Raw genomic sequence first — 21,522 nt, 5'->3', positions numbered from 1 at the left:
CCAGGCCGTCCCGTGGGCAGGTCTGGGTCACACTCTGGCTCAGTTTCCTCATCTGTAAAACAAGACCTGCTTACCACGCTGCCCCTCCTCAGGAGGTGCCCAGAGCACTGCTGCTGCTCAGGGCCTCTGTTGTGGGAGGCACCTCTGAGCAGGAGGTCAGACCACCGCCCTGGCAAGAGGACACGGTGCGCAGCCTAGACTTCGGCTGGAGCACATCCCTGCTGCTGCCCTGGCTCCCACAGCTAAATCAGGCCGGCTTTTCGGGAAATAGGAAGCTCGGTCTTTGCTGGCAAAGGTTTTGACTGCGGAGCTCTCCTAAGTCGTCATGAGGTGTCAGTGTCTGTAGGCACAGCCTTCGCTGCAGGAGGCCTTGGGGTTGTCGGCCAGCCCAGCCTCCTGAGCTGCACTGGCTTTCCCTGGGCTTGTCAGCCACCTGCAGTTTATGCTCAGTATACTCAGTCTCTTAAAAACATAGCAAATAGCAAGTCATAGAGCTACACAAATGTGTTTCCCATGTACGAATGCTGGGGGGCCCTACTCAAAGAAGACGGAATGCTCACTCACTGTGGTTCACAAACAGCTAAATGAAAGTACAGGGGAGGCCCTGGCCGGGTGGCTCCGTTGGTTGGAGTGTCGTCCTATATACCAAAAGGTCGTGGGTTCAATTCCCGGTCAGGGCACATACTTAGCAGATTTGATCCCCAATCGGGGCAGTTGCAGGAGGCAGCTAATTGATGGTTCTCTCTCACATCCATGTTTCTCTCTCTCCTTTCCTCTCTGAAATCAATGAGAAAAGGAACAAAACATGTCCTCTGGTGAGGATTAAAAAAACAATTACAGGGGAAGAGGGCTCTACCTTAAACTAACCCTCATTTCTTTTTTCGGACATTATATTTACTGTTTGAAGATCTAAATAACGTTTTGCAGGACAGGACACTGACTTGTGACATGTAGACAACTACTAATTGTTTTTTGTTCTATTAATATGTACTGATTTCATGTTTGGGGAAGATTTCTGAAATCTAAGGTAAAACTACTTTGTCTTTATGTTTCTAAATTGCTCCCATATTTAGTTGTGTGATCTCTTTTGAAGTATACCAATAAAATTAGTGTTTTCACAGAAATGTTTATTTTTTACACTTTTTAGACAGCATTTTCCCTGAGTGCCAAATGCAAAATAGAACTTTATTCACCACGCTTTCTTGTTTGACCAAAACGCCAGTGACGGCTGTTGGGGAGCTGGGATGCTGACCGCTGGTTGCAGCGCCCTCGGTTCCCGGTCAGCTCTGCAGTGGGGCCGCCACATTCCGCCTGGGACAGGCCTGCCATGCACATCCCAGGTTAAATGTGGGGGTGGCGCTAGTCTTGGGAGGAGGACGGGGAAGTGGTAAACATTTGTACTTCTGTATTTTAAAAATCTGTTTCACACAAAGCAAAAGTTTCACCCATTTTTTGTATACCTTTTGATCACTAAGTTTAAACAATTCCCTTTATTTAAGTAGGTGTGAATATCTAAAAATACAAATATTATAGACATTGCAATACATTTTTTTCTTAAGAAAAACGTCAGGAAGAAATAACTGCAGATAATTGCTTACAAAAATCAGTCCATCACTGCTTGGCCCTGCTGTGGGCGACTGAGTCTGTTACTCTGGAGCTTCCTCCGCTGGGACAACTTCCATCAGCATCTGAAGGTGCATGGTGATGGGCTCTGGGTGAGAGTCAAAAAGTGCCGTTAGGAAGCTAACGAAACGAGTTTGCCAGCTTAGTGGTGAGCAGCACGACTGTTACTCCGTGGCGAGTCCTGTTAGGCCCGCGCTCCGAGGCCCAACCCACAGTGCTGGGAGGCAGGCAGAACCATCCTGGCAGCTCAGTGGTTCTTAGGGCACAAGTTATTTCCCCTCAAGCATTAGAGACCTGCTAAATACTTTATTGCCACCAAACAATTTGTAGTAAAAATATGAATGACTCAATTATATGCACATGTTTACCACTGACCAATGGTTGAATATGAGCCTGAAATCACTGAAGACTTCATCGTGTTTAAAACCCAGATTGTTCTCTCTTCACCAGCTTAATTCCAACGTCTTACTGGTTTTTGTGGGGAGCAGCTTGGCTAAATATTCTAAAGCTGAGAAGACATTTTGGAGGGAGGGAGAAGAGGGTATGGGGGATAGGTGGTGATGGAAGGAGACTTGATTGACTGGGGGTGGTGACATAGTACAGTATACAGTATTATGGAATTGTACACCCGAAACCTATATAATTTTAATGTAATGTCACCCCAATAGAGTCAATAAAAAATACAGTATGTGGGGGGAGACATTTTGTACCTTTAGGTTTTAAGTCATCCTGGCTAGATTCTCTGTCAGCATCATCAAATCCGAGTTTATTTTCAAACGCATGGGGGAAAATTAGCTGCTTTTTAAATAGTAATAAATTATCTTTCCTTCCTATAGTACTGTGTCTGTAATCTCTCCCTCAGCTTAGGGTTAGGTTCAAGAGGTTGGGTTGGGGTGAGCTGTTTCAGGAAAGGAAACAAGTCCTTGGTGGAAATAGAAAGCTAAGCTAGATTTTGTTTTTGGTTTCACTTTGTTAACATGAAACAGACCCCCTCCTGCTTATGACACGGCTGTCAGGTAAGTGGTGGTACCTGGTTCCTCAGAGGAGGACATGGAGGCTGAGAGGACCTGGGACTTGCCCGAGCTCTAGGCATCCTCGTCCCTGAGAGTCAGACTAAACCTCACCCGGGGGTTTGCTCTTTCCTACCTTGACCTGCATGTCGACCTAAGTTCATGTAGGTAAGTAACCACATGGGCGTGTCTGACGAGAGGGCTGTACTTCCCTGTTCAGACACGCTGAGGAGAAAGGCAGAGGCAGATTTTTAATCACATTCACTCAATAAGTGTTAAGTGGCTGTTGAATAGCTCCAGCCCGATTCCTGCCTTTAGGAACTCCGGTACGAGGGAGGGAGACCAGGAAACACCCATCATGCTCGGGGCCTGGAAGCTTTTATAGCTGGAGTTCCTTGCAGTGGGATGTGCCAAACAGGATGAGACCTGGTGAACATCATACACACGGATGTACTGCCGAGTCGCCATGACGAACTTTGGCACTACTTTCTTTTTCAAAATGAAAGTGGTTATGTAGTTAAACTTTCAAACTAGTGCCTTATAATAGACTAGAGGCCCAGTGCATGAAATTTGTGCACAGGTAGGGTCCCTAGGCCTGGCTGGCGATCAGGGCCAATCTGTGGGACGACTAGAAGGGTGATTGGGAGGCCCCCGCTCGCACCCACCTTGGCTGGGCTGGGGGCAGCTCCTGCCTTGTCTGCCCACCCCTGGTGGTCAGTGCACGTCATAGCGATTGGTCATTCCACCTGTCATTCTTCGGTTCGGTTGATTTGCATATTAGGCTTTTATTATATAGGATAAAGACCCAGGATTGCTGAGTGGCCTTGGCATTGAAGGCTCGGGCCCTTGTCTCAGTCTGTCACCTCCTGGGTGTCCCTGGGATGCTACTGAGCCTCCCAGATGCTGCCTGTGGTTCTCTGCAGTTGGGTGCCCAACAGTGGGGAAGGGCAGCACCACTGAACTGTGTGCTTAGAATGGTTAAGATGGCAAGGTTTATCTGTATTTCACAATTTAAAAAATGGTGCCTTCCCTTCTACTTGTTACAGTAATTGATGGAAACAAAGGAGGAGGCCACAGGTGGACCCAGAGCTGTCACACTGAGGTTAAGGGGTCGTGTCCTCACAAAGCGGAGGTGAAATTTGTCAGCTGCCTGAGGAGACCCAGGGCCGGTGTGCTGCCCTCATAGCAGAACTGCCCCTCTGTTGACACTTACTTGAGATTTTCTGAGCCCATCCAAACTTGTAGTGGACAAAAAGGAAGTAAAATACAGTGCCGCTCAGTATAAATAACATGCAGTAGAGGTACTCCCATTCGGGTTTGCTGATGATTGGGGCCAAAACCAAAAACACGGATATGAGAGTCACCAAGATGGGGATGAAAATGGGCACCTGTGGGCAAAACAGCACATGTCAAAACAGCACATTCCTTTTCTTCTGGAAAAAAATTTTTTTTAAAATATATTTTATTGATATTTTACAGAGAGGAAGGGAGATAGAGAGTTAGAAACATCCATCAGCTGCCTCCTGCACACCTCCTACTGGGGATGTGCCCTTGACTGGAATCGAACCAGGGACCTTTCAGTCCGCAGGCCGACGCTCTATCCACTGAGCCAAACTGGTTAGGGCAAATTTTTTATTCAAAACCAAGACATTGATACAGAAAGAAGAATGAATGAAATCCATGTCCCCCTTCCCCCCCAATTTCAATAATATTTAAGTAATTTTCCCAACTTTATTCTACTTTTTGTTTCACTGGAATATAAAGAAAATGGCAGACTTCCTATCATTTTAACTATAACATTTTCAGTAATCATCTTTAGTAAGGATTTTTTAAAAAATTTATTTCAGAGAGGAAGGGAGAGATAGAAACATCAATGATGAGAGAGAATCATTGATTGGCTGCCACCTGCAAGCCCCCGACTGGGGACCAAGCCCGCAACCCAGGCATGTGCCCTTGACCGGAACCAAACCCAGGACCCTTCAGTCCGCAGGCTGACACTCTTATCCACTGAGCCAAACCGGCTAGGGCAGAGATTTTGTTTTTAACACGTTTATTCCCTTCCTTTTTTTTTATTTTCTTTTTATCTTGTCATGCGTCTGTAGGGATTTATCTTATACAATGTGTTAATGTGTTAATGCCAGCTTTGCCTGGGAACTTGCTCCTCTTACCCCTCATATTTCCTGTGAACTGGTGGTGGGATCTGGAGGCAGGAACACCTGAGAGGTGGAGCGGGCACTTCCTTTTTTATCACATCAGGAGACACCCAATGTCTGATGGTCCCACTTCTGAACCTCTGACGTCCATCAGTGGGTTCAGGGGCAGGAGAGGAGCCCAAGTCACCAGATCTGGATTCCTCGGGCCATGCAGGGAGGTGGGGGGAGCCCAAACAGATTGCAGAGGTGACATTCGTGGTTGCGGACACAGGATTGGGTCTGGGGCCAGAATTCTGAAGTCGCCATCAGTCTATGTACTCAGGCTTGAGAGAGACTAGAACTGTCAGAACTGGACGACTTGCTCAGGTTAGGCCACAGGTATTCTTGATAACTTAGTAAACTAGTAATTAGATGGCTGATTGGGTCATAAACTAGATGAAATAAAGAGCAAACCGCACTTTAAAATGTGTTATTCCAGAGAAGAGTAGGGTCAGGTTGGAAATGTCATGACCCTGGAATTTAAAGTAGTTACCTCTCTCTCTCATTCATTTCAAGAAATCGAAGGTACCCATGATATTTGGGCATTAAACCTACCTTGATAGGTCTTTCCAGGTCTTTCCTCGTGAACCTCATCACAATCAGCCCCAAAACCGTCAAGCCATAAAACATCCAGGCAGCAAAACTGAAGTAGTTGACTAATGAGTTTATGTCACCAGGGATGATATAAATGGTGGCTATGATACCCTAGTGGAAAGAAGGACACATTCTTAGGTCATTAGCACATAAAACACCATCTTTATCCCTCCATGGTGGGCTGAAAAAGCCCTGTGGATAAACATGAAGGAGAACTGCGTCCCATTATCCCGGGGTTAAATCAGACTGGCTATGATGGGTGTTCTCTTTGCGGCCTGACGGAAAGGACTTGGAAAATTTGTGACTCTTTGAAGCTGTGAATTTATTGCACCAGCTTCCTAATTATGAGTTTTCCTTCCAGAGAGTTTTCATCCTGGGAAATGGCCCTGGGCTATGACTCAGGCTGTCTGGGTCTGGTGACCTGCACTGTCCGCACCGTGTGATCCCAAGGGCCTTGTGATTCTGGGTCTGTTTCCTCGTCTTCAAAGGGAATAGATTTACAGAGAATAGGGGTTCTCCTCTGGGGGTGGGTGGGGGAGTCTGGCCCTGAGGCAGAGTGGATGGTCTCGGGGTACCCAAGGCAGTTGCACACAACCAAGGACTATCTCCCACTGAGAAAATCTCAAAGGGCCTTTCACTGCACAAGGATCCCATGACTTCTAAATTATTGGACCGTAATGAGAAGCTGTTGTCAGTAGCTAACTTGTAAATGCCTTATTCTCTTTCCCCATAAGTGATGGTTTGTTACCAGGGGTCTAGGGCATACAAATGTACGTGCAAGACATATAGAGGATACAAGTTTGGAATGTTCAAACAGCATCTCTCACGGATAAATTCAGAACAAGGAGCCAGAGTTTGAATGAACTGTCTGAATTGTCTTGGGCTTTTATTTTTATTATTTACTGATTGATTTTAGAGAGAGGGAAGAAGAGAAAGTGAGAGAACCATCGATTTGTTGTTCCACTTATTTATGCATTCATTGGTTGACTCTAGTATGTGCCCTGACTGGATATCGAACTCACAACCTTGGCATATCAGGACAATGCTCTAACCAACTGAGCTACCTGGCCAGGGCCTTGAACTTCTTTCATACATTTGTTTGAGGTTGAGGCTTAAGAGAACCTGTGTCATTTGAGAACCACTGTGCTTAGCAACCAAATTGAGGGACCCTCTGCCTTTAAGGGGGATGTTTTCATGGTGGAATTCATACTTACATAAAAGATGATGGCAGGGGCTGGAGTCAGGCGCTTGACGCTAATGTAAGAGAGCACTTTCAGCATGTGGCCTTCCCGGCCCGCAACATAAACGAGTCTGGAAAATGCAGAAATCAGTTGGTTGGAGTGCAGGCTGCTGCACCATCACTGAGCTAGTGTGCCCTCAGCTTTCCCACCGAGGCCACAGAGAAGGACTGAGCTGTGACCCTGATGTACTCAGGCCTCCGGAGGTGGGTGAATTTCGCAGAAGTGAGTGAGAGAAGTGCATCCTGGTGCAGTGGAGTCACCTAAGCCGGGGAAAGGGTGGGGTGGCTTGGGGAGGCCCTTTCAAAGAGGAGATACCTGCGCTGAGTCCTGCAAGTTGTGCAAGAAATAAATGTGAAGTGCCCTAGCCAGTTTGGCTCAGTGGATAGAGCGTCGGCCTGCAGACCAAAGGGTCCTGGGTTCAATTCTGGTCAAGGGCAGGTAACTTGGTTGCAGGCTCCTCCCTGGCCCAGGCTCATGCAGAAGGCAACCAATCTATGTGTTTCTCTCATACCGATGTTACTCTCTGTCTTTCCCTCTCCCTTCCTCTCTCCCTAAAAACCAATGGAAAATTATCCTCGGGTGAGGATTAACAACAACAACAACAAAAACACAAATAAAAAAAAGGAAAGAAAGAAAGAAATGTGAAGTGTAGTCCAGACCCAGGTGACCCCAGTGCTTGGAGCACCTGACACAGCAAACACAGAAGGCCTTGTGCTCCCTGGAACCAGAAGTTCCCTATTTTTAGAAAATCAGGTAAACTAAGGGTAAGTCAGCTGATGCAAACAAGGGGTCTCGTTCCACCCAAGAACTCCCGATGGTTCAGAATCTGAAACTAAGTGTAAAATGTCAGAGAAAAAAGGAAGAAGAGCTGAACAAAAAGAAATAGTTACTGTAATTAAGTTTTAATCAACAACAGCCCTGGGGGGTGTGGCTCAGCTGGTTGGTCATCGTCTGGTGCACTGAAGGTTGCCAGTTCGATTCCTGTCAGGGCACATGCCCCAGCTGTGGGCTCGATCCCCAGTAGGAGGCAGCCGAGCCATGTCTCACTCTCACAGTAATGAGTCTCTCCCTCTCCCACTCTCTCTAAAAATCCATAAAAAAATTTTAAAACATTTTAACAACAGATACAGTGAAAAATTAAGGTGAAGCTATATCTAAGTATGAAACACAGAGAAATGAAAAGCGTGGACAGGAAGTTGAGAGAAGAAACAGGAGAAAGCTTGAATCATTGAATGGGGTAAAGTGAATTCAAAGAGGAGCAGAGAGGTTTTATAGAATCGACAAACTGAGCCTTCAAATTGAGCCCAGTTCTAGAAAAATAAAAGCATACCCAGATAAAAACATTATAGTGGGAAGAAAAGTGAAAAAAATTTAAGCTGCTGAATTTAAAAGATTAATTACAAAATTAGGACAATCAGCACGATAGCAGGCATCTCATGAGAAATCACTTTTTCAGTGATGAGGGAAGTGGGCTTCAGATTAAAGTTCTCTATAGCTAAGCTATCATTCAAGACTATTGACAAAATAAATGCACTTTTAGATAAACAACAGCTAGGAGACTTACTATTTTTCAGTACTCATTGGGAACTATTAAAAAGTCTACAACAAACAAAAAGCTGAACTCAGAAGTTACTGGTTGAAGAAGCAATGCTAAGGAAACTGCAATAAAGCATGTTGTATGTACGTAAGCACTGGATTTTTCATTTTTGTTATGATGAACTCTTTTGGAGGGATGGGTTTATAAAAAGGTGTAGCTGATACACTGCCAGGCAGTCCCTTCGCAAGAGGGAAGAGGATTGAGACACTGAGATTCTATTAGGTGTTCATGCGAAATTTTAAGGGTAATTGCTGAAAGAATCTATAGTAATAAAAGCATAATATGCTAATTAGACTGGACATCCTTCCGGACAAAGGGGGGCTGCGAGGGAAGCCCAGGTTCCGGTGCCAGGGGGAGCCGGTGCCGGCAACCGGGGGAAGGAAGGCCTACTCTAGTAAAATATAACTTCCAAGTCAGCAGAAGAAAAAAAGAATTAAGATAATTTGATGGGTAATAAATAAGGATAATAATTTCTTTTTTAAAAAATATATTTTTATTTCAGAGAGGAAGGAAGAGGGAGAGAGAGAAACATCAATGATGAGAGAGAATCACTGATTGGCTGTCTCCTGCATGCCCCCTACTGAGGATCGAACCTGCAACCCAGGCATGTGCACTTGACAGGAATCGAACCCAGGACTTCAGTCCACAGGCCAATGCTCTATTCACTGAGCCAAACCAGCTAGTGCAGGATAAGATTTTCTTTAAAAAAAGGAAATGCAGAGGATTATGTTAGAAATTAATCCTGCTGTATCAGTCATTACATTGAATGTGATCAGGTTCACTTTGCCCGACTAGAGACTCTGAGGTAGGATTTGTTGAAACAGCCCTATGACACGGACGTTGATGATGAAAGGGATGGGACATGTTAGCAGAAACAGCAGCCTAAAGACGGCTCATTGAATGATATCAATATCAGACAAAAGAGCATTTAAGGCAAAAAGAAGGAGAATTCAGCCCTAACTGGTTTGGCTCAGTGGATAGAGCGTCAGCCTGCGGACTCAAGGGTCCCAGGTTCGATTCTGGTCAAGGGCTTGTGCCTTGGTTGCGGGCACATTCCTGGTAGGGAGTGTGCAGGAGGCAGCTGATCGATGTTTCTAACTCTCTATCCCTCTCCCTTCCTCTATGTAAAAAATCAATAAAATTTTTTTTTTAAAAAGGAGAATTCATACTGAAAAAGGGGACAAACTACCAAGGAGATATATATAATTTTTAAAAATGTAAAAATCAAATCCACTATGAGAGCAGGAGATTTCGGTAAGCCACAAGGGAAGTCTTAAAATTTATGAAGAAGTGGTAGCATAAAGATCACATATTCTGACTACAACACAATAAAATTAGAAGTCAGGAATACAAAGGCCAAAAGGGACCATCTATTTAAAACTCCAGGAGAAACCAAGGTGGCGGCATAAGTAAACACCGGAGATTGCTGCCTCGCACAACCACTTCAAAAATACAACTAAAAGAATGGACATCATCCAGAACCACAGGAAGGCTGGCTGAGTGGAAATTCTACAACTAGCAGGAAAGAGAAAAGCATACCGAGACTCAGAGGAGGCGCAGTACAGAAGTAAAATACTAAGATGCGGAGCGGGCTGGCAGCTGAGGGCGCGGTTGTCGTTTTCAATCGGGAGGGAGTCTCAGGCTCTGAGCTCCAGTTCCGGGCGAGTCTCTAGGGACCCAGACTCATACAGGAGAAGCGGGACTGTCTGGCATCAGTCAGAACCCTAGGGCAGCTTTCTCTCCGAGGGGCTTGCAGCGATTACTGGGACACTGAGAAGCAGAGCCTCTGAGGGCAAGACTGAGAGCAGCCATAATTGCTACCCTTGCCCTGTTGATCCCGTGGGACCCACCCCACCCAAGCCCTGCAGGGAGACTTTTGCCGGATAGCCGTAGGCAAAGGCAAGATTAGCACCTCCCTAGAGATCCAGGAGCCAGGAAGCCCAGAGGTCAGAGTGGGACCATCCAGTTTGCAGCTCCGTGGAACCATAAAAGTCACACTCAGGGGGCAGACTCAGTGAGCACCAAAGCCCCATCGAAGCAAGTCTTGCCCTAGAGGGGTGTCTCCAGCACAGAAGTTCTCCCACTGCAGACACAGCTGATTCTCACAGCCAATTGGCCTGGAGTTCAATTCCTCCCAGTGATAACTACAACAATCAAGGCTTAATTACAACAAGACTGTGCACAAAGCCCACAAGGGGGTGCACCAAGAGTGTCTACCTCAGGTAATTGGGACACTTAGCACAGAAAGGCACTCTATCGACACAGCGAAACATAAAAAATGCCGAGACAAAGAAACAGGACACAAACGACAGAAATGGAGGAAAGCAAACTGCTGGATATAGAGTTCAAAACCACACTTTTAAGGTCTTTAAAGAACTGTCTAGAAGCGCCGATAAATTTAATAAGGCCCTCGAAAAGACTGGTGAAACCACTGATAAATGTAGTGAGATCTTCAAGAAGACTGGTGAGACTGCCGATAAATGTAGTGAGATCTTCAAGAAATCTAGTGAAACCCTCGATGTTGTGATAAAGAACCAACTAGAAATTAAGCATACACTGACTGAAATAAAGAATATTATACAGACTCCCAACAGCAGACCAGAGGATCGCAAGAATCAAGTCAAAGATTTGAAATACGAAGAAGCAAAAAACACCCAACCGGAAAAGCAAAATGAAAAAAGAATCCAAAAATACGAAGATAGTGTAAGGAGCCTCTGGGACAGCTTCAAGCGTACCAACATCCGAATTACAGGGGTGCCAGAAGAAGAGAGAGAGCAAGATATTGAAAACCTATTTGAAGAAATAATGACAGAAAACTTCCCCTACCTGCTGAAAGAAATAGACTTCCAAGTCCAGGAAGCGCAGAGAACCCCAAACAAAAGGAATCCAAAGAGGACCACACCAAGACACATCATAATTAAAATGCCAAGAGCAAAAGACAAAGAGAGAATCCTAAAAGCAGCAAGAGAAAGAAAATCAGTTACCTACAAGGGAGTACCCATACGAATGTCAGCTGATTTCTCAACAGAAACTTTGCAGGCCAGAAGGGAGTGGCAAGAAATATTCAAAGTGATGAATACCAAGAACCTACAACCAAGACTACTTTATCCAGCATAGCCATCATTCAGAAGTGAAGGCCAGATAAAGAGCTTCACAGATAAGAAAAAGCTAAAGGAGTTCATCACCACCAAACCAGTATTATATGAAATGCTGAAAGGTATCCTTTAAGAAGAGGAAGAAGAAGAAAAAGGTAAAGATACAAATTATGAACAACAAATACACATCTATCAACAAGTGAATCGAAAAATCAAGTGAATAAATAATCTGATGAACAGTATGAACTGGTGATTGTAATAGAATCAGGGACATAGAAAGGGAATGGACTGACTATTCTTGGAGGGGGATAGGGATGTGGGGGGTGAGGGAAGAGATTGGACAATAATCGTGCACCTATGGATTAGGACAGTGGGTGGGGAGTGAGGGTGGAGGGTGGGGTGTTAACTGGGTGGAGGGGAGTTATGGTGGGAAAAAAGAGGAACCAATGTAATAATCTGAACAATAAAGATTTAATTTAAAAAAAAGACAAAAAATAAATAAAACTCCATATTTGACCTTTGAAAAGATATAAACATGGTATTAATTCCCAGAACAAGTCAGTGAAAGTGGGAGGGAAGGAGTTGCTAGGTGGAGACGGGAGACTCAGACTCAAGATGGTGCTGTAAATTCACTCTTTAAATTCCATTGGTTCCACGCCCGGCCAGTGTGGCTCAGTGGTTGAGTGTCACCCCATGCACCAAGAGGTCAATGGTTCGATTCCTGGTGAGAGCACCTTTGGGGGTTGGGGGCTTGATCCCTGCCAGGGGGCATGCAGGAGGCAGCTGATCAATGTTTTTTTCTCATTGATGTTCCTCTCTCCCCCTCTCTCCCTTCTCTCTCTAAAATCAATAAAAACATATTTACTAGTAAATTCCATCAGTTCCCTAAAAATCAATATATGGATTTCATGCATTCAAAATGCAAGCAGACTTTTGGGACTGGACAAAATTATTGTAAGTACATCTGGAATGCTAAACAGGCAAAGAGAAGTCTGACATGGGAGCACTAGTCCTGCCAGATTTAGCATCACTGGGGCTATGGAAGGTATGGATGATAACAGCACAGGAAAAGACCTATCAGTGAAACAAAGTGAATCAAGTACATTGGGGATGATCCTGGTGGCATTTCAGACCAGTAGGGATGGGTGGACTATTCAATAAACACTGGGACAACAGGTAAAGGTTTGAGGGTGGGATGGAAAGTGAGATTTATGCCTCACATCCAAATACGTTCCAGATTGATCAAAGAGCTACAGTAAAATGCTAGAAGAAAATATAGGTGGGTGTTCTTGAAAGGAGAGGAAGGTTTGTCTATGTAAGATAGAAAACTGAGAAACCAGTAAGCAAAGATCTTAGATTTGACCCCATAAAGATTATATCCAACATAATCCAGGATAGCATAAGTCCCTGTCCCACCCCCAATCTGCACAGGTACAGAACTGTACAAAATTCACTCAAAATGGATCATATGCCTAAATGTATTCGTTTAGATCAGCGGTTCTCAACCTGTGGGTCGCGACCCCTTTGGGGGTCGAACAACCATTTCACAGGGGTTGCCTAAGACCATCGGAAAACACATATATAATTACATATTGTTTTTGTGATTAATCACTATGCTTTAATTATGTTCAATTTGTAACAATGAAAATACATCCTGCATATCAGATATTTACATTACATTTCATAACAGAAGCAAAATTACAGTTATGAAGTAGCAACAAAAATAATTTTATGGGTGGGGGTCACCACAACATGAGAAACTGTATTAAAGGGTTGCGGCATTAGGAAGGTTGAGAACCACTAGTTTAGATGAAATGTCTGGAAAATCAAAGTTATAGACACAGAGGCAGATCACTGGTTACCTAGAGCTGGAGGTGGGAGTGGGGATTACCTACAGCTAGGCATGAGGGAAGTTTTTGGGATGATAGAAATGTTCTAGAATTGGCTTGTGATGATGTTTGCGTAGCTTTATAAACTTACTAAAATCATTGAATTGTGCAATTACAAAGTGAATTTTATGCTATTTACCCCTCAATAGAGCTATTAAAATTGTGTTTCTATGTACTAGCAATAAACAAACAGAAACTGAATTTTTTTACAGTAAAAACAATACAATGGGCTCTGGCTAGTGTGGCTCAGGGCTGCCAATTGGATTCCTGGTCAGGACACATGCCTGTTTGCAGGTTCAGTCCCCTGTCGGGGTGTGTGTGGGAGGCATCTGATTGATGTTTCTCTCTCCCTCCCTTTCCCTTCATCTCTGTCTAAAATAAATAAAAACATATGAAAACATATAATGGCATCAAAAATATGAAATATTTTGAGTTAAGTCTGAAAAAATATGTGCCAAAACTGTATACTGAAAACTACTAAAAACCATTTTTAAAATAGATTTTTATTTATTTCAGAGAGAAAGAGAGAGAGAGAGATAGAAACATCAGTGGTGAGAGAGAATCATTGATTGGCTGCCTCCTGCACGCCCCCCATTGGGGATCAAGCCTGCAACTCAGGCATGTGCTCTGACTGGAAATCTAACCCTGACCTCCTGGTTCATAGGTCTACACTCAACCACTGAGCCACACGGTCCAGGCAAAAAACATTTTTGAAAGAAATTAAGGGTGACCCAAATAAACAGAGACACAGTCCATGCCCATAGATCGGAAGAATCAATACTTTTAAGATGGCCATCCTTTCCAAAATGATCTATAGGTTCAAAGACTCAAAGTAGTCCTGATCAAAATCCCGGGAGGCTTTTTAAAATAAAGAATTGAATAAGCTGACTCTAAAATTCACATAGAAATGCAAAGAATCTAGAATAGCCAAAACACCTTTGAAGATGTAAAGTTGCAGGGTCAGACTGCCTGTACTTTGATACAGCTTTAGAAAATGATGTTGTGGTATGTATTTCATTTATTTAAGTATCTAAGTGTTTAACCTTTGGCAATTTCATATTCAGAAAGATATCCACTCAGAATGCTAGACAACTGGACAAAGGCATGTTCAAGAATGTCCCCTGCAACATATAGATGACCAGTAGACATATGAAAAGATGCTCAGCATCACTAGTCAGCAGAGAAATGCAAACCACAATGAGATATCACCTCACACATGTCAGAATAGCTGTCACCATAAAAATCAACAAGTGTTGGCAGGGATGTGGAGAAAAGGGCACCGTTGTACCTGTTGGTGGGAATACAAATTGGTGCAGCCACTATGGAAAGCAGCATGGAGGTTCCTCATAAAATTAAAAATAGAACTACAATATGACCCAGCAATCCCATTTCTGGGTATTTGTTTGAAGAAGTCCAAACACTAATTCGAAAAGATATACACATCCCTACGTTCATTTCAGCATTATTTACAATAGCCAAGATATGCAAGCAACCCAAGTGTCCATTGATAGATGAATGGATAAAGATGAGTTACATACATGAAGTGGAATATGACTTGGCCATAAAAAAGAATGAAGGCCCTGGTCGGTTTGGCTCAGTGGATAGAGCGTCGGCCTGCGGACTGAAGGGTCCCGGGTTCGATTCAGGTCAGGGGCATGTGCCTTGGTTGTGGGCACATCTCCAGTGGGGGGTGTGCAGGAGGCGGCTGGTCGATGTTTCTCTCTCATCGATGTTTCTAACTCTCTATCCCTCTCCCATCCTCTCTGTAAAAAATCAATAAAATATATTTTTAAAAAAAGAATGAAATCTTACTATCCTAGAAGGTATTATGCTGAGTGGAACAAGTCTGACACAGAAAGACAAGTACCATGTGACTTCATTTATATGTGGATTCTAAAGAACAAAATAAGTAAAACAAAAATAGACTGATAGATAAAGAGAACAAAGTGATGGTTGCCAGATGGGAGGGGGTTGGGAGCTGGATGAAAAAGGTGAAGGGATTAGGAAGTACACATTGGTAGTTACAAAATAGTCCCGGGATGTAAAGTACAGCATAGGAAATATAGTCAATAATTTTGTAATAGCTATGTGTGGCACCAGGTGGGTACTAGACTTATTGGGAATTGCTGTATAAGTTATATAAATGTCTAGCCACTATGTATATCTGAGACTAATATAATATTGAATGCCAATTGTAATTGAACTTTTTTTTAATTAGAAAAAAAGAATCCCCCGCAGCAGTGCTTATGAGAACAACCCCCACCTAGGCCACGAGTGGAGTCCTGCTAAATGATGCTAATCATAAAGTAGAATACAGCACAGCTGATAACTGTCTCTAGACCAGGAGGGTCAAGAAGGTTGCCAGGCTGTTCGTGCAAATAATAATCACTGTTTGCTTTTGTGCTACAAAGATGGAGTTGAAGTCTAAAATATTCACTGCCTGGCCCTTTAAGGAAAAGTTTGCCAATCCCTGTTCTAGATTGTGTGTATATTAACAGAGACAATGATCAAGAAATATCATTAGGTGAATAAAAGGACAAAGTAGAAAGTACTGCATGTGAACCAAAGCCTCTCTCGCCCTGTGTCACCAGACTGCCTGGTGCTGGAGTCGGCAGCGTTGTAACCCCCAAAGGGGCACCTAGGGCCTCTCTTCGGTGGGGCCAGCGTGCAGGCCTGTCCATGCTTTTCGCTCCCTTCCCTGGACGTCAGGTTTCCTGCCGTGGGGGGTTAGCCTGCAGAGCCTAAGGAAGTAGCCCTGAGGCTGGCGTCCTCCTGTGCAGTCGGCTCTGGTGCCCTTGTCCTGGGGGTGAGTGTGGGCTCACCTACCTGCCAGCTGTGAAGCAGGTCCCGTTAGCAGCACCGATGGTTGAAAATGCCACAAAGAGTGGAACCACCCAAGAGGCTGGATAGAGAACACGGTCACCAAACGTCTAGTGAGAGAAGTGAGATTGAGACCGGAGGGTCTTGCATGGCCCCCGAGAACCATGGGTCCCAAGAAAGCTGCTGTGTTGTCCCAATGGCCCGGCCCCCACCCCCAGGAGAGCAGCCTCTGACCCCTCCCGGAGAGGAAAGGCCGGGAACCACTCTGGAGGGAATCAACTGGGCCTCTTCTCCTCTCAGAGCATCTCAGCACCTACGGATGGCGACAGAAATCTCTCCTCCACCTCTTCGTCATGATATTCAGTCATCTCCGTCTCGTTTGGACACTGTGGCCTCTCAATTCCTTGGCCCCCACATTCAGAGTGACTTGTTCTCTCTCGAACTCCGCTGGGTGAACTCATCATAACCAAGACTGCTTCCCCCTGCTCCCACCCTTGTCACCTCATTGTCTGTTTCTAGTTGGTTTCCTGTCCTACCCCACCTCCAAGAGGCCTCCAGCACATGGACCCACCCGCCTTTTCCACTGTCCCTCACACCCCACTTTGTCCTCCCCTCCTTACCTGGTCTAAAGTCCGCATTGCATTATTATAACTCCCTCCCGCAGGGACTCCCTTGCATTTTTCTCTCCCTCCTACTTGTCTGTCATAACCCCGGCCTGCCCCCAGGCCACTGGTGTGCTGGGAAAGGGGACCTGCCAGCCCCCCTTCAGCCTCAGGGGGGTGTTTGGGGCTGCCCTAACCTGTTCACTCTCCCCATCTCCTGGCCAATCATTTCCCTGCCCTGGGAGGTCTTTGGCTTGAGCGTTTCCCCTTCCCACAGAACGCAGCACCCTCCCACGGAGACCGCACTCACCACCGCCACCGCCTGCGACTGCAGGAGCTCGGTCGCTGTCATCACGGTGAAGTAGGACACGTTCATGAGGATGTAGCACCCTGTCACCAGCGGGATCCCGATGATGATAGCCAGGGGCAGGTTTCTGTGAGGGGCAGGACCCCGGGGACCCAGTGTCAGACCAGAGCATCCCTTGAGAGACCCACAAGCCTGTGGATCTTGTCCAGTCTTTTCTCCATCTGCTCCCTGTGGTGGGCTGGGACATGGCCGCCCTCTGGGGGCCACCAGCAGGGCACTCGTGAAACAGCACAGCCCAGAGGCCATGTGACATCTTCAAATGAGAAAGAACTCTCCCCCTGACTCCCAAGCAGTCAAATGGAATTGTTTATAAGCAAAATAAGCCAGAGCTAAAGTTGGAGTTCTCCCTTCCTATCAGCAGTCATCCCACTACCCAAAGCCGAACCAAACCAGACTCTATGAGTGGAAACGAGCGTATAGGAAACCGTTCAGCGTCTGGCAGGGGCCTGGGATAATGGGAGGAAGCGGTTCCCCTTTTGCTCGGGAGAAGAGAAACGTGCTCGCCTGCCCACTGTCTCCTGTCCTGACTCGGTTTTCTCACCTGAAAGGGTTTCTGAGTTCCTCTGTGATGTAATTGAGTTGATTCCTAGAAAGAGAAAAATAACATGAGCATCATACTTTGCTGAGGTTGTGAAAACCAAATAATAAGAGTTGGCCTGGTTTAAGACTCTCCACCGCAGGAAGGAACCCCTGCGGGAATCTGTGGTAACTTCTTTCAGAGGAAGCGTGGCGATGCCGCTGCAGAGATCTGCACATCCAGCGGTTGGAAGTCTTTGCCCTCCGTGGGAATCACGTGACTTTTCAAGAATTATTGGCGGTATCCCCAAGGTGCTTTGAAAAATGGAAAATTCTTTGAAAAGAGAATGAAAGCTGCAGATGCTGTGCATGAGGGAAAGACCACGTCATGGACGGCCACGCTTCTTTTTTGAAGGACATAAGCAGAATCTCAGCGACTAAACCTCGATTTTCAAGGGGGAAATAGGAGTGCTGCTGAAATCCTCGCCTTGTCGCGTCCTGGGCCTCCCTGACTGTCTGCGGATGGGCTGAGCTGTATGTTTCCGCGGAAGCTTCTGGCCTCGGGGCCCCACCGCTTCCTGCTCACAGGCCACTCCAGGGGCTGGGGCCGCAAGAGGGACTGGGAAAGGGGCAGGTGTCTCCGGGGTCCGAGGAGAACCGAAGGGTGAGGGGCGGGGTGCTTAACAAAATGGAGATGTGACGGTGAGTTTTAGGGTCCCACCAAACCCCAGAAGCCATTGCTTTCCATGCGTTTTCAGTTGACAGCCTGAAGAACCCACACCCAGACGCGCTGCCTTTCGTGCCTTACCATCCATCGTACGCCCAGAGTCCATTATAAAATGCCAGACTGATGGCTCCCACAGACAGCTTTGTGCCCTCAAAAGAATTTTCAAAGTTCTTTGTATTTCCTGTAATTAAGCCAGACAGTAAACAGTGGGTATCAGCCGACCAGAGTGGAACTTTGCATCATCTCCATGTGAAAGATTTATGACCTGAGGTTATTAAGCTCTGAGAAGCTGGGAAACGGGAGATCCTGTTGAGTTTTTGCCTTAGAGATCTGCTCAGCAGAAGACCTCGAGGTGAAAAGGAGGCCTGTGCTTGTGGCGCCCCATCCCTCCCGCTGAAGGTCACCTTGAGCCAGGAGGACAAGTCCGCTGATGATGATGATGGCCACGATCACCAGCTTGGCCGCTGTGAACACGTTCTGGACGTAGCTGCCCAGCCGCACGCTCAGCGCATTCACCGTAGTGATGACCACTGGGGAGGGGCAACATTCTGTGTCGGGGGCTCAACATCTCCTCTGTTCTAAAGGCCCTGGAAGGAGGCTTCTTTCTAACCTCCCAACCTCCCCTTTGGAATCTGAGGGCGATGGAGAAGCAGCCCGGCCCCCCAAGTGCTGCCCTGCGGACAGCCAGTGGCATCCCCTCGCTGACAGCTCTCACACACGAAGGGCAGGGATGGCAAAGTGTAACAGGCTTTTTGCCCGCTTCTCACCTCCCTCCAGGCCCACTTCTGGACACGTAGGACCTGAGACCAGAGTGTCCCCACCTCGTCTGTGCCAGGTCTTCTCTGACCCCTGCCCAAGGTTTCAGGCTTGGGTACTCACAGATGGCAGCGGCAGCCAGGCACTTAACCACCGCTACAGGAGGCTGGCAGCCCGCGTAGAAGGGCGCAGAAGCGTACTCAGCAAAGCTGAGGCAGATGATGGCAAAGGAGGACGGCTTTATGATGAACAAGCTGGTCCAGGAAAAGAGGTAGGCAGGGATGGGGCCGAAGGCCTCCATCAGGTACGGGTATTCGCCCCCTGACTTGGTGATCATCGTGCCAAGCTCTGCAAAGCACAGAGCACCTGGAACAGAGCGGAGGGGACCCAGGCCCCTGGTGAGGCGTGGCCCAGTTGAGAGCCCTCCTCCCCTCTGGGGGCCGTGCTCACAGGGCCCAACATAGTCCCCTCTCATCCGACTAAGTTGAGTTCTGGCCATTGGATGTTTTGGCGCAGCCTGGTTTACACCTACTGCGCGCCAGCATTGAAAGGGACCCGGTGGCAGCAAGGCCTGGGAACAGGATCGTGCTCAGATAGCCCGGCCCCACATTCACCAGGAGACTCGGCCAGGGAGCGGCATCTTTGTTACCCAGTGTTGCAAGAATCCCACACGCCGCCCATATGATGAGACAGGGCCCCACGGCTTCCGTGTTGCTGAGCACAGACTTGGGGGAAATGAAGATCCCAGAGCCGATGATGGTGCCCACGATAATGCAGATGCCGCTGAGCAGGCCCACCTTGGGTGTGGAGGAAGGAGAGAGTTAGTCCTGCACCAGATCCAGCTCAGGTGGCCAGCACAGCCCCTCCCTGCCTCCCTTGGGTGCGGCCAGCACAGCCCCAAGCGAAGCCCTCTCCCAGGCGCTTTCACCGGTGCTGCTGCAGGAACCACACCAGGGTGCTGCTCCTGGGGCTTTGCTCACACTAAGTCCATTAATCCCCACAACAGCCTCATGAGTCAGGAATACTGTATCATACCCATTCTACAGAAGAGAACATGGAGGCACAGAAAGGCAGACCTGGTACAAGTCCCATATACCAGCACTGCCCTTGCTGCCCTGATGCTCAAGGCTGATTTAGCAAACAATCCCCAACGAGGAAGGCTCTAGGTACTGAGAAGCACAAATTGGCAGTTAGTTACAAAATAGTCATGGATGTAAAGTACAGCATAGGACTCTATATATATAAAAGCCTAAGCGACCAAATGACACTGGTCCTATGCCACACACTGACTACCAGGGGCAGACACTCAATGCAGGAGCTGCCCCCTGGTGGTCAGTGCACTCCCACAACGAGAGCGCCGCTCAGCTGACCGACTGGTCTTGGCGGCCCATCAGCCCAGCGGCAGCCACTCACTCCCTCAGTAGTCCTGCAGGTCCGATCTCTAGAGAGCAGGCCAGGCACCGACAGACCTGCACCGCTGGCCCAATCCCGACAGCACCTCCAGCCTCCTGTAAGTCGGCCTTGGGCACCGGGGCTGCTTCCCCTCCCTAGACATTCCACAAGGAAGAAATTATATAAAAGCAGCCGCCAGGTGGCTCCCGACAACCGGTGCGAACATCAGCCGGAAGGATTCGGACCAGCGCTGTTCCCTGCTCAGTGTGGAGCGCTGGCTCCTTTTTGCCTCTACTCCCATCTCCCCCCACCCCCACCCCACAATGCCAGCCCGATCTTACACAAGCTCTGGGCCCCCCAAGGCTGCAGATACCTCCAAGTCCAGCCCTTACTGTATTCCAATTCAGAGGGCTCCCCTATGGCACACCCATGTCAGGCTCACTAAGCATGAGTGGGAGTTTCTTAGCACTGGATCTAGGGGGACAGATATTTGGTGAACATCACAAGGGCCTCTCTGACCGTCCCTGAAGAGGCCATGGGGCTGAGCAAACACCAGCTCCCCCAGGCTTGCCCAGTGCACACGTATTAACAAGAATATGCTGAGCTCACTGGCGAGAGGGAAGGAAGTTAAGTGCAACATTATGTTCCCTCAGAGATGTACTTTACAAACCAGAGGTCAGGGGCACTTCCCCGCCTGCTCCCCAGAACCACGCCCCGCCGGCTTGAGAAGGCTTGCTCAGCACTGCCTTACCTCCTTCTGGAGACTCGTGGTCTTGGGTTCATTACTCTGGATGGACTTCTGATCCTCTCTCCTTTTTCTCGGGCTCGTCTCCATCTTTTCCTCCTGCCAGCTCTAAGAGGCTGCAAGGAGGGCGTGTGCCTGATTCAGCAAATGCCCAGCAGATGGGCGCCTGCGGGAGATTCAGCAAATGCCCAGCAGACGGGCGCCCGCGGGAGCTCGAGACTGGGGTGTGGGGACTGACTCCAAAAGCAGATTGAGCCGCTGTCTCAGGAAATTGCGGGTGTGGACCCCTTAGGGACAGCGCTCAGGCCCCCGAGGAGCAGGTTTCCACGCGTGTGCGCAGCCCTCGGCACAGGCTC

The 21,522-nt window shown here is 47.2% G+C and overlaps 1 protein-coding gene across 1 annotated transcript; it reads right to left on the bottom strand.

The window, feature by feature from the left end:
* Nucleotides 1-1,540: 1,540 nt before the first annotated feature.
* Nucleotides 1,541-21,296, bottom strand: SLC7A9 (solute carrier family 7 member 9). The gene is made up of 12 exons (XM_023759879.1): nt 21,173-21,296; nt 19,679-19,826; nt 19,153-19,395; nt 18,678-18,803; nt 18,355-18,454; nt 17,572-17,616; nt 16,974-17,097; nt 16,068-16,171; nt 6,634-6,730; nt 5,381-5,530; nt 3,847-4,021; nt 1,541-1,711 (listed from the first exon to the last, which is right to left on the bottom strand). The coding sequence occupies exons 1-12, from the start codon at nt 21,254-21,256 to the stop codon at nt 1,647-1,649; spliced, it is 1,461 nt and encodes a 486-aa protein (XP_023615647.1). The 5' UTR covers nt 21,257-21,296; the 3' UTR covers nt 1,541-1,646.
* Between the last annotated feature and the right edge of the window lie 226 nt (nt 21,297-21,522).

Source organism: Myotis lucifugus, unplaced genomic scaffold, assembly GCF_000147115.1.
Source record: "Myotis lucifugus unplaced genomic scaffold, Myoluc2.0 scaffold_164, whole genome shotgun sequence".
In the NCBI taxonomy this organism is placed as follows: domain Eukaryota; kingdom Metazoa; phylum Chordata; class Mammalia; order Chiroptera; family Vespertilionidae; genus Myotis; species Myotis lucifugus.
The sequence above is the reverse complement of the archived record's forward strand: the minus strand, read 5'-3'. Positions and strand labels throughout refer to the sequence as shown.